General features: G+C 47.8%; 1 protein-coding gene across 3 annotated transcripts in view; it reads left to right on the forward strand.

Moving 5' to 3' along the window:
* Positions 1 to 13,281, forward strand: part of DOCK5 (dedicator of cytokinesis 5) — a 72,754-nt gene that overhangs the window by 14,198 nt on the left and 45,275 nt on the right. For all 3 annotated transcript variants that reach the window (XM_039564248.1, XM_039564249.1, XM_039564247.1), the window contains exons 2-7: positions 1,924 to 2,007; positions 7,509 to 7,549; positions 8,430 to 8,485; positions 9,261 to 9,357; positions 12,189 to 12,337; positions 13,023 to 13,158. In XM_039564248.1, the coding sequence (XP_039420182.1) occupies positions 1,924 to 2,007; positions 7,509 to 7,549; positions 8,430 to 8,485; positions 9,261 to 9,357; positions 12,189 to 12,337; positions 13,023 to 13,158 (563 nt within the window). The remainder of the gene's footprint in view (positions 1 to 1,923; positions 2,008 to 7,508; positions 7,550 to 8,429; positions 8,486 to 9,260; positions 9,358 to 12,188; positions 12,338 to 13,022; positions 13,159 to 13,281) is intronic.

Here is a 13,281-nt window from a genome sequence, read left to right on the forward strand (position 1 = left end):
GAAGGGAAGGCTCCAGGGAGAGCTCAGAGCCCCTTGCAGGGCCTAAAGGGGCTCCAGGAGAGCTGGAGAGGGACTGGGGACAAGGGATGGAGGGCCAGGACACAGGGAATGGCTTCCCACTGCCAGAGGGCAGGAATGGATGGGATATTGGGAAGGAATTCCTGGCTGGGAGGGTGGGGAGGGGCTGGGCTGGAATTCCCAGAGCAGCTGTGGCTGCCCCTGGATCCCTGGCAGTGCCCAAGGCCAGGTTGGAGCAGCCTGGGACGGTGGGAGGTGTTCCCTGGGCATGGCAGGGGTGGCACTGGGTGGGCCCAGACCATTCCAGGCTTCACATCCACGTTCAGCTTTGGCCAGGAACGTTATCCAGATTTTTCTGTTGGAATGGGAATGGAATTTTTACTTCTGCACCAGTTCTGGGGTCTTTAAGGTGTCTGAGCTGCACACCCAGCTCAGCAATCAGCCTTTAAAATCCTGGTTTACAGCCCCTTTGTGGGGAGGGAGAGGAAAGCGGGTGTGGAAGCAGCTCTTAGGAGCAGAAATGCAGTAAAATTCCTGTAATCCTGTGGAAATCATGGATTCAGTGCACTGTCCATGTGTCTGCGGCATAAATCGGGGCCACTGGGAGTGAACCCTGCCCTGCAGCACAGGAAGATGTCTCTGCCTGGGATCAGGGATCCTGCAGGGATTCTCACCCCTGGCCTGCTTGTTGGGATATTTTTAGCAACAATGTTTTGAAGAAAGCTCCGATCTGGGAGTGAATTTCCGGCGTGGTGCAACCCCCAGGCTGTGCTGGAGCCTGGCCAGGAGCAAAGCACCTCATCCCCACGGAAATGGGAGGCATTTCATGGGAATTTCCTGGCAGAAGAGCTCTGGTTTTTATTTATTTATTTATTGATTTGATTTCCAGTCCAGAGCTCCTCAAACACAAACCTTGGGAAGTCTGAAGAATTCCCCCCTGAAAATGTTTGGGTGATTTTTTTGCTTTCTTAAAAACAAACGTGGTGCTTATTCACCAATAAATTTGCTCAGGCAACAGCTTTGGATACATAAATATGGGGATTTTGTGTGTGAGATTTCACTGCTGCATTTAGGATGCGATCTGTTCTTAAATCAGTGTTTTAAATAAATCAGCTGGTCTGGGTTTGATCTGCTCTGGCTTTGCTGATCAATTCCTGGAACCACAGCCAAGCATTTCACTGATTTTACGTCTTTTTACTCAGTTTGAAAGCAAATTCAATTTCAGCTTTTTCCTCTGGTCCCCGGGGAGGGCTCTGCTCTGCCCAGAGAAACTCCAGCAAGTCCCAGGGAAAAGGCACTTCAGGAGTGTGAGCTCCTGCACTTAATCCTATTCCCCCTGGAAATCCCGTAAGCATCCAGCTTAACTTTGTCTTTGGGAGGGATTAAATTTGCCGAGAATCCCAGGTTTTGGTGTTAAAATTGCTTCTTGGCTGGGCAGAGCCTTTAGCAGCAACAAGTGTGATTTGGGGTTGAAATGAGCATGTTTTAGTCTGGAATTGGGTGGGTTTTGACGCCCCATTTCTGATGCTTTCTGATGCTGGAGTTACTCCTGTGAAACACAAAAAAATGGTGATTGTGGAACTGATCTGCCTGAGGTGGGGGTGACCTCTGTGGGCAGGATTTTGGCAAAGTGGGAATGTGCAGCTGCTCCAGAAGGTGTCACAGGCCTGTCTGGAAGGTAAAAACCCACCTTTGTTGTCTGTTAATAATATTTCTTCATGATAAAATCTGGAAATAGGGAATAATAATAGATGTAAATGATGTCCTTTTCCAGTGTATTCCAAACCCAGGGCGACTTAGTCACTTTATTCCTTTTCCCGAACCCTCCCCTGCCTCTGGAAAGCCTGTTCCCAAACCTGATTCCCTCATGGCTCTGTTTTTCCCCTTTTTCTCCTCATTTTTCAGCCATCTACAACTACGAGGCTGCGCAGGACGTGGAGCTGTCCCTGCAGGTGGGGGACACCGTTCACATCCTGGAGATGTATGAAGGTAGGTGCAGCTCTCAGGGGGGTTTGAGAGGAAAATAGGAACAAATCAAGTTTATTCTTCACATTTTAGATCTGTGTTTTCAACTTCTGATACGCCCCAAAGCACAAATTTGGTGTGTAGTGGTTGCTGCAGCCCCTTAATTTTTAAAATAGTGTTAAAAATGCAGAAATGCAGAGGATTTCTCATCTCTGTGCTGTTCCAGGCAGGGTTTATCGAGGTGAGGTTTCACCAATATCTCAAGGCAGCACTAAAAGAGAAAGAAACATTTGATTCTGGCTGTTCACTGCTGTTTTCAGCCCACACCTCTTTGCTTTGGCTCCTCTTTGGGCCACACCAGGCACTTGTGCTCATGGGGTGAACTGATCCCACTGGAAAATAAGAATAATAATTAAAAAAAAAAATTCTTTTAACCTGAGTTAGTTTTTGATCTAAGTGGGTGACAGAAAAGGAGAGGGAAGGGCTGATTGTTTCAAAAGTTGTGTTGTTTTGAGCTGTAATATCACATACTGGCATTCAATGTTCTTAAAATGCTCCAGTTATGGGGCTTCCATGCCCTTTTTAGACTTTTTTCCCAATCCTTTACTGGGACATTTTTCATAATACCTTAATGTAAACCACAAAGAAAACAGAATTCTTATTTTAAAGATTAAAATGGCACTTGAGTGTTTCAAATCTCCGTATCAAATTTGACTCTTTGACAAAGATTTCAATCTTAGGGCTGGAACAGAGCCATTTAATCACTTTAAGGAATGTTCTGGTCACTGCTTCCCTCTCCAAAACTTAAAGTAGAAATCCAATTATTTTCACAAGCAGCATCGATTTGAAGGAAGATTCTGTGCCCAGGATCAGCGCTGGGAGCAGGGAGCTGCTGCTTCAGCAATTTGTTCTTGGCCGGTTGTTCCCTTTCCATCCTCTGGACCTGGCAGCAGCTCCCAGTCCAGGGAGATTCTGTCGTGGCTTTACCCTGTGGTGGGGGGAGAGGGGGAAAAGGGAAATATCACTGTGGAAAGTGCTGATTTATGACCTGGTTCTGCAAAAAGACCCAGGGGAGAGGATAGAAAACTCCCTTGGGAAGAGGAGGCACATTGTACTTCCCAAAATTTGTGGGGGATTTGCTTCTTTCTCGCTGTATTTTATTTTTTTATCACTGTTTAACCCTATTTCTTGTAATCAGCTCAGCAGAGGCGGGAATAGGGAATGAGTACATAAATGGCATTCCTTAGGTTTTTTTTTTTGGCCTGAAATATCCCAGTTTGGAGCTTTGTCAGGAGAAAATTGCCTGTGAACAGTTTGGGAAAGACGTGAATGTTTTCATACGTGAGGGGGAAAGTGGTTGTTCTCATGTGCTGAGCCATCAGTGGGGAACAGAAATCTGTGACCGAGGCACCTCGGAATTCCTGCAGGGCACCAAAAATCTCTTTTCCCAGAAAGAGCAGCCAGAAATCCAGACCAGACAGTTGTGAGTGTACAGGAGAAGATGCACAGATGGTGACTCTGCTGTGGGTCTGCCCTAATTCCCCATAAATTCACCTCCAACCCTCCCAACTCTGATATTCTGTCTGCCTGGGAGGAACTTCTCGCGTCTTCCCCAGTCTCTTTTTCCGGAGATCGGCTCTCAGCTATGTTCCCAGCTCTCTGTGGGTCTGGTTTTGAGGATAAATGTTCTCACAGGAAGCTTTTTCTGCTCCTTTTCATGCTAATGCTGCCTGCTCACCAATAGAGCTGATAAAAACGGGTTTTGTTCTCTAATCACTGCTCTTATCTGGATACACAAACCTCGACTTAGGAAGAGTTTCCATGTCACCAGGGCGGTGGCTCTGTGGGAGGAATGGCTGGAGATGCCCTGTGGAGTAATTTTCTGGGGCTGGGAGAAGCCTCATGAAGTCATTTTGGGGGCTGGGAAATTCCCTATAAAGTGATTTTTTTGGGGGGCTGGGAGATGCCCTGTGGAGTCATTTTTTAGGGCTGGAAGACGCCCTGTGAAATAATTTTTTGGGTTTGGGAGGTGCCCTGTGGAGTCATTTTTGGGGGGCTGGGAGATGCCCCGTGGAGCCATTTTTTGGGTCACTGTCAGTTACCCCTGGCTGAGGGCATTCCGTAGGCTGTCAGTGACATTCCTTAGGGAATTCAGGGGAGTTCTAGGATTGTCCGGGGGCTCTCATGTAGAGGTAGCAGCCCCTGGGAGCACCTTGGTGTCATTCCCCAGCTCGGGGTGCTCAGGAGCATCTCCCACGAGTCCCCACAGTGTCCCCAGGGCTGTTCCTTCCCGGCCCTCCGGAGCATCCCTGCCTTTCCCCGTTTGCAGCAGCAGCAGTGGGTTTCTCAGCCAGGTGTCACACGTGGAGCTCTTTGTGCTCGGGGATTTGGCTCTGCCGGCTCTGCAGGGATCCAAGTGCACAGTTCCCTGTGGGGAGGTGGCAATCCCGGGGCTCTGCTGGGATTTGGTGTTAGCAGTAAATGTTATCGAGCTCCCGGGGCTGGGAGACGCGGCACTGATAGAGCCGAGCTGCTGCAGGAGCTGGGTGAGAGGCAGAGGCAATAAAGGGAATTTTGGGTGCGCTTTGGGGCAGCTGTGGGCTGCACAAACCTCTCCTGAGGTGGCTCCCAAACCCTCCGGGCAGTCCCTGCAGTCGGGAGCTGCTCCTGGGCTGCCTCTCAGTGCCAGGAAACCCCTCTGAGTTGCACAATCCTCGCTCGGGTGTGCTGCCACACAGCAGCCTCTTGCAAAGGCTGGGATCACAAAATATCCTGAGGGGAAGTGACCCCCAGGGATCCTCCAGGCCAAGCCCTGGCCCTGCACTCACACCCCAAAATCCCACCCAGATTTGGGCGAGGCTCTGGCACTGCCCTTCTGTCAGTTAAGTTCTGTTTTCCCCTGTTCTGAGCACACTTTGCCTCATGTTTTCCAAGCCCCAGTTGGGCTGATGCAGTTGGGGTGGATGCTGAGTGCACCAGAGGAGATAAGGGGGTGATAACCCAGGGGGTGATAACACAGAGGGTGATGAATTTTTCTTCCCTGCAGCTCCCCTGTGCCAGGGATCCATCAGGGGGTGACACCCCTGGAAATGCAGCTCCAGCTTGGACAAAGGACATAGGGAAGGACAGAGGGAAACCACAGGCTGAGGAGTTTGAACTGAAGGTTCCAAATATTCCCAGCACAAGCTGATGTCCGTGGAATCATGGAATGGTTTGGGTTGGAAGGGACTTTAAAATCATCCAGTGCCACCCCCTCCCATGGGCAGGGACACCTTCCCCTGTCCCAGGTTGCTCCAGTGTGGCCTTGGACACGTCCAGGGATGGAAAACCTTTCAGGGATGCTTCTCTGTGCCAGACACAATCTGTGTAGGGACACCTGACAGCTCTCAGATCTTTTCTTGGATCGCTTTCCCTTTAAAGCAAATACAGCCAAACCCTCTGCAGAGCCCAGGGCTGTTTGTTCAGGTCTCACACTGCAGAGCACATTTTACTCTCTGTGTCCGAAGAAGGGCACGAGGTGTTTGTACAAAATTTCTCCTTCCCCTGATAACAAGACAGGCAGTGCCTGCTCCTCTGCTTGCCAAGGATTCAGCGCTCTGCACGTGCTGCAGAATCCAAGAAAAGAAGGGAAACTTGCTGTCTCCAGGATTTTGGAGGCTGCTCCAGCGCAGGGAGTCTGTCCTTGAGCAGGGAGCTGGGAGGACACTTGGCTGTTGAGGGGAATCTCTCCTAATCCACAGGATTTATCATTATTATCATTAACTGTAGTATTTCAGGGAAGCTGTGGGAAAAGCCGTGCTGTGGGTGGAAGGAATGTGTGCTCACTGACCCCTGGCAGTGTCTGCTTCTGCTGGAAAGGAGTTTACCTTGAATTGGTTCCTGCTTGCAGCCATCGCTGTGCAGGGTGAAGCAATGCCCTGAGTGTGCTGTGGGACAGGACAGGGCCCCGAGGAGGAGGAACAAGGACCCTGTGGTCCAGCACGTGCCTTGGGCTTGCGTCACCGGGGAGAACTTATCATCGTTTGAGTATTTTCCTTAGATTTTCCTTTTCCATACTGCATAAAATCCATGTAATGAAAGGTAAAATTGAGGACCTGGTCCGTTAAAAAAACCCCAACAAAACAACAACTCCAGATTTTTTGATACCACCTTGCAAGTCTGCTTTTTTGTGTGTTTTCACTCAGATTTCAGTCTGAATGTTGTAGCAGCTGAAATTTTCCCTGTCATCATCAACTGGAAAACCTTTTCTCCATTTTTAGCCCATCTCTGCTTGGGGAAACCACTCAAATACTTAAACATTCTCTTGTTCCTCTGAAAATTTAAGCAGACTTGGGGTTTTTTTAAGAAGAAATCATGTAATTAATCGACCACTGCCCAAAGATTGATGTTCCTGTTAAAGTGATGGATCAAGTTATTGAAAATGGGAGCAGAATTCTGATAAAAGTCGCACGAGGTGCTTGCAGGAACAGCTTTGCATAATCAGGCCCAACATGCTTTTATGCAATGATTGCAAAATATTTTACAGGAATGGGGGCAATGCCAAGGGGCCCTCTGAAACAGGAGGAAGTTGTGCTGTCGAAGGGCTGAATGTGTCAAATGGGATTGGAATCACGCCTGATAAATTCCATGAGCTCTGTATCCCACCCTGAGTAATTTGTGCTTTCCTGTTCAATTAATGACAACTTGGATAAAAATAGAACCTAAATCTGCTCATCCCTAATCCAGGACCTCATCCATTGCTCCATGAGCAATGGGTAATCTTGTTTTCCTCCTGTGGAAAGAAATGGAATTTCTTCTTTCCTCCGAACTTATTACTGGATTATTGGAGGTTGTGTGGCTGAGGTTCCTCTAGAGAAAGAGGGACAGAACTGCACTCCAGAAAATAAATAAATGGCAAAACACGACCACATGCATGTAAGAATCCTCAATAAAATACAAATTAAACCATTCTAAGCTCTGATTTATGGTCGAGGAGTGTCAGACCATGGTTCCCTATGGAAACTTCTTTGATAAATACAGCAATATGGGGGGAACGACCACAAAACCACAAAAAAAAAATTGAAAACAAACCCAAAGAAACCAGCCTCCCCTCCTCTCTTCTGTGCCTGATTATTCCCTTAAAGCTCTTTGCCTTCTTGATGCTGCCACTCAGCTGGACATAATCTCCTTGGAGGGGCTTTAATGTCCCTCCCAACCCAACCCATTCCATGGAAATCCTCGTTAAACCCCAGGTGCCAAAGAGAGGAGAAATGTTGTCTCAGTGACATTTGCCCCTGAGGCCTGGGCATCACAATTATTACTTTTATCTTACAGTTTTTAGCTCTTGCCAAGGTAATATTGATAAACAGGATTTGTGCCAGGGCAGGGAGCTCAGCTCCTGCAAACTGAGGTGTCTTCACAGGAGTGGGTCCCAAATGAGAAGATCAATGAATTGATGCTGTAGAAAGGTGGTGAGAATTACAATTTGTATTTAATTGCTGTCAGCAGGGAATAGTTAAATAAAATATCTGTGTTTGCTTTGCCAGGCTGGTACCGAGGATACACACTGCGAAATAAATCCAAGAAGGTACGACCTCACTTTTGGGTGACTCTAAATTTTAATCTCACGCCTTTCCAGACCCCATCTGGTGCTGACAACTGCTGTATTTCTTGTCTTGACATCACACAGGACTCCTGGGCACTGTGTTCTTTCCTCTGACAGAAATAAATGGCCTTGAGCTGAAGGTTCAGAGCCATGAGTTGGGTATTCCTCCACTGGAAGCACAAGGAATGCAGTTGGAACTTTCAAAATTAACTGTTCCCATTTCCATACATGAGTTTATTGCTTTATTATGATGCTCTTGGACCTGTGCACATCCAGCATCAGTTATATTTAATGGGAATATCAGAGTTTTGACTGGAAAGTATTCCAGAATTACACATCCCTGGGCCTGAGCCAAGCTGCTCAAAAAGCTGCTTGGGCTGGAAGCTGCCTGGAAATCCAGGTTTCCCTAGGAATGCTGGCACCTCTCTTGTGGTAGCATCCTCACAGCCTCTGTTTTCAGGGATAGAGAGGAGTGAAAAGCGAACAGAAAAGGATTCCAGCATTCCTGGAAGGTTTCTCTGTAACAACAAAAATTTGAGCATTTCTGCAGGTTCCGGTGGTGGGAGCTTTGCTAGGGAGCACAGGGCAGCCTGACAGAGGACTCCAGCAACACGCCGTGGCAATGACTGTGAATTTTCAGGGATTTTCAGCATTTCCTGCAGGAAGATGAGGGGTGTTAGGGCAAAACAAGGAATCAGCTTCTCTGAGTTGGCAGTATGGAACCTGCTGCTCCTCCCTGTCCTTTTTTCCTGGCATACTGGGACATTTCTCGCTCCTTTCCCCTGCTTTGTATTAAATATATTCTTGTCACATCCTATCCCACAGCAGGATTGATTTATTTCATTTCTCTCTGTATTTTTAGGGCATTTTCCCAGAAACTTATATCCATTTAAAAGAGGCCATCGTGAAGGACCGGGGGTAGGTTGGCACTTCTTTGGCAGCAAAACCGAGGGAATTTCATTCCATTTAAACCCCAAAATAACCAATTTAAGTAGCTGTCGTTGTCACAAACATGAGGTGTACCTCCTGTGCTGGACTAGAGCTGCACAAATTCATTTTCAGAGCACTGACAGACCGGAGCAGTTGGGAGTAGGGGAGCAGGAGATGATTTGCAGAATGAAATGTCTCTGCTGGACAAGTCAGTAGTGGGGAGGGTCAGTCCAGCTCCTCTGGGGTCTCCTGCAAGTCATAACAGACTCCTGCTCGCAGCCAAGGCCCAGCAGGAGCGTGGATTCCTTCCTGTCTTGGAAAACACTGGAGGAAATGACTCCTCCTTGGATTCCTCGAGCTGGGTCTGTGCTCGTTAAGTGAGAGCAAAACAGCGGCTGCAAAGGAAGGAACTTTATAAAACACTTCTTTTTTTAACTTCTATTTTCAAGTGACTGTTACTGTTGCTAGTGGGGGTTCTTCCAAACTTAATTTCTGTCTCTTTATCCTGATTTTGGGATGGATCCACTGGGAATAACAGGAGTGAAAGGAGCTTGAAGCATTTTGCATTAAAAATGAATGATGAATGTGGATGTGTGTGTTGAGAACAACTTAAGGGTCTTGACATCATGTGTGAGTGAATTGTGTGAAAAATCAACCCCTCTGGTATTTCCATTTATATATTTATAAGAAAAGGGTGTTTTCTGTTAAGTTTTAACTCTGAGTGTGAAACCTTTCTCTGATTTTCTCCTTTTTCTCTCTCCAGGCAACACGAAACAGTGATTCCCAGTGAGCTGCCCCTTGGCCAGGAGCTCACCTCCACGCTGAGGGAGTGGGCAGTGATCTGGCACAAGCTGTACGTGGTGAGTTCTCCTCAGGGGTTGATGTTTTTCCCAGGTGAGCTGAGCTGAGCTGGGCTCTGTGCAGGGCACTCTGTGCCTCTGGATGGTGCAGAACCAAATGGTAAAATGGGGCTTGAGAGGGGCTCAGAGTGTTCTGCTGGCAGGTGTGGGATCACAGGACTGAGGTGGGGTTCCCTGGGCTCAGAGAGCTGTGGGTGGCAGCCAGGGACTGGCACAGGTCACACTGGCACCGTGTCAGGGCGGGGTGGGAGTCACAGCTCACCTGGAAAATCCAGGCTCTGGCTTTGCCTGTCCTGTGTCAGCCCTGTGTGAGGGCAGGAAAACCCAGCTGGGCACAGAACTGTGGAGTTTGGGCCCAGCTTTAGGCAGGGCTGAGCTCTGCTGTGCCAGGAATGCTGTAGGTATCTCATGGACTGGCTGATCCCTACCCGGAGTGTCCTGGGCCCAGACAGGGAGCAGGCAAAGGGAGAGAATCAGGGATGTGTTGTGGGGGGAGATGCAACTTGTCAAAAGCCACATCATAGAATGTCCTGGGACCATCAATCCAGCCCCTGGCCCTGCACAGACACCCCAAAATCCCACCCTGGGCATCCCTGGCAGCGCTGTCCCCGTGCTCCTGGAGCTCTGGCAGCCTCGGGGCCGTGCCCATTCCCTGGGGAGCCTGGGCAGTGCCCAGCAGCCTCGGGGGGAAGAACCTTTCCCTAAAATCCAAGCTGACCCTCCCTGGCCCAGCTCCAGCCCTTCACTAGGTCCTGTCCCTGTCCCAGAGCAGGAGCTGCCTCACAGAAGGAATTTCTTGGCTGCTCCAAGGCCTCCCATGTCTGGAGCTCTCAGTGTCCTAAAGGAGCTCTCGTGTCCTAAATCCCTGACCACAGGAGTCACCTCAGCAGTGTCACAAGCCGAGGCCCTGCAGAGATGTGGGGATTTTCCTCCAGTAGGTGCTCCTTGCTCAAAGAAATGAGCCCACAGTGAGTTGCCTTATTTTAAAGGTGATTAAGGCAAATTAAAAAGTCAAACTTGATTTTTCTTCAAGCGGTAATGAGTTCAGCCTGTGTAGAATGGGCTCCAGTACTTTAATTAAGAAGAGAGAGTTTAAATGAGCTCTAATCACTCAGTGCACCCAGAGCAAATTTTCCTATTGGAAATTTCACCAGGCCACAAATACGTTGTGTTTGTGTGCCATGAAACCACAAGAATTTGTTCCACCCTCTCAATTTAATGAGAAGCTCTACGTGATGGTATTACTATGTAAAAATAGAGTTTTGTTCCCGACATTTTTTGTTTCTGAGTAACTTTCAGATCCCAGCCTCAGAATCTGTTTTTTTAATGAGCAGAAGTCTTTCATGTTCCTGTGCTTAACCAATGTAAGTCTTAAAATAGGTTTGGAAAATGTTGTGGTTTAAAATGGATTTGAGTTTATTTTATTTTCCCTGCAGTACGTAGTAAAAGAACTTTAAAAGAAGCTAAAGGAGGAAGGAGGCATTTGAGGAGAAAAAGGAAACATGAGGGGATTTTTTATTTTGGCAGCATTTCATTTCACTTCTTTAATTTCTGTGGGTTTCATTGCAGCATTGGCTTTATCTCCACTGCAAAATAAATATAAAAATGGGGAGAGTTTTTAATTGCTTTAGTTAATAGGAATTAGCTGTGGAGATAACTCAGGTCAAATTGAGGTCTGCTCTGAAAATTCACACAAATTGCCTTCTCTTGTAGGTATTTTTATGAAAGAACATGTTTTTTCTTTGTTTATTAAATATATCTCTGATATCCTTTCTATGCAGCTAAAAACTCAAGTAGCCCCTGTCAGCACCTTGGTGTTCACCCAGATCAAAGGGAAGATTGTTGTTGATCCCTTTAAGTGTGGGGGAAATAGGAGTGATTTCTATAATTCATGTTGGGATGAGAATGGGGAAATAACTGAAACTGGCTTCTCTTTGTGCTGTGGGGGAGCAGGGGGGGTTTGCAGTTCACCATTAACAGCTCCAGAGCCCAGTGAGCACCAGCAAAGGGCCACTGGCTGGGGGGAGATGGGCCCCAAACCCTCCCCACGGCATTTTAGAGCTGAACGACCTCATCCTGTCCCAGTAATGCCAAATTTGTGGCACTTCCCTGTGAAAAGAGTCAGAATCCTCCCAGGAGCTGCCTCACAGTGGTGGCAGAGAGGGGGTGAGGCCTGGGCTCCCTTTTAATGGTTTAAATTACTTACCTGAAACATCTGAAAGCTTATTTACTTCCCTGAGCACATATTGCCACAAGCAGGGTGGGTTTCCTCACATCCACGTTGGATTACAGCCCTCGAGCTTGGAGGTGCAGGAACAAGGTGTGTGGATGGGACTGATTTTATGAGGGTGCAGCCAGGAAAGGGCCTGGGAAGTATTTTCATTGATTAGAGATGATAACAGAAGGGATGGCAGGAGGGAACTCTTCACCAAGAAGGTTTTGATGTCTTGTTCAGAGTCCTAGAACACAGTTGTGATCGTTTAACATCATATCTCTGTCCCTTTTATAAAAAAACCTCCATTGGAGCAGTCTGGAAGTGCTGGAAAGCACCAGAGGCCTATTTTTAGTGGGTGAGGTTTTTCTGAAATAATGTCCCAGCGAAAGGTGAAGCCCTTAAAGACACTTAAAGATCTTAAAGGCACTTAAACCTTGGCAGTGCCAAGTGCTGCAGAATTTACTGCATGGGCCTGATCTTGTGGTGTCATAAAGGGCCAGGTATTTTTAGTTAAATAAAACTCATGTGGTTCTGGAGCTGCACACATTTCGGAAGGGTTGCTGAGCTGAGGTTTCCAGGTTTGCCTTGCTTAAAATTGCCTCTTTTTTGCCTGCAGAACAACAAGACCACTCAGTTCAGGCATGTGCAGCAGCTCACCTACAGCCTGATAGAGTGGAGATCCCAAATCCTCTCCGGGACCCTGCCCAAGGATGAACTGGCTGAGCTCAAGAAGAAAGTCACTGCCAAGATTGACTATGGCAACAGGTGAGCTCCAAACTGTGCCTGGAAGGCAGGGGAGAGTCCCAAACCCCACGAGAGGCTCTTAATGCAAAACTAGGCACTGAATTAGGCTTAAATTTTTCCTTGGAAAGGGTGAAATGGCTGCTTTGAGTCCCCATGACAACGTGGCCACCTGGCAGTTGGTCCTTGATATGCCACGGATCTCTGCGCCTTGGCAGGAATTCTCCTCTCTTAATTCTGCAAAAATCCTGGCACGTGGTGGCCTTTTCCTTGGAGCCCAGTTTGTGCCTGGATTTGGATGGTGGTGAGGAAATACTCTGCTTTATCAGCAGCTGAGGGGCAGGATTCCATAGGAATCCTCGGTGGTTTGCAGTCTCCAGGACTCATTTATCTGCTGTCAGCCTTGGTGCAGGTCCAAGAATAACAATCAGATGCAGGCCATGAGCTTTGTAAATACTCATTCACCTTTGAAACAAAGCCATTTAAGCAGGAATAAGGGAGATGTCACTTTAGGATGGAGTTACCCAACTAATTCCTTCTCCCTTTATTGGGAAAATGGGAGAGAGATGTATTTTGAGCCAGGAAAACCAGCAGTGAGTGAGGTTATTACAAGGAGTGGGGTTGCTGAGCACTGGCAGCCCTGGGCAGTGATTTGATCTTTGCTTCTTACACATTCTGGCATTTTTTTTTGTCTTCTGGGGCTGTCCAGGATCCTGGGCCTGGACCTGGTTGTCCGAGACGACAACGGGAACATCCTGGACCCAGATGAAACCAGCACCATCTCCCTCTTCAAGGCCCACGAAACTGCATCCAAGAGGATTGATGAGAGGATCCAGGAGGAGAAGGTACCTCTGGTGTCCCTGATTTGCCCTCTTCAGTCACTGCGCCCACTGTATTTTATATTCCTCTTGATGTTGTGCTCCTTTGGCAGCAGAACCAAATTCTCCTGTGTTTGTTCATCGTGGAAA

This window comes from Corvus cornix, chromosome 22 (assembly GCF_000738735.6).
Source record: "Corvus cornix cornix isolate S_Up_H32 chromosome 22, ASM73873v5, whole genome shotgun sequence".
Classification (NCBI taxonomy): Eukaryota; Metazoa; Chordata; class Aves; order Passeriformes; family Corvidae; genus Corvus; species Corvus cornix.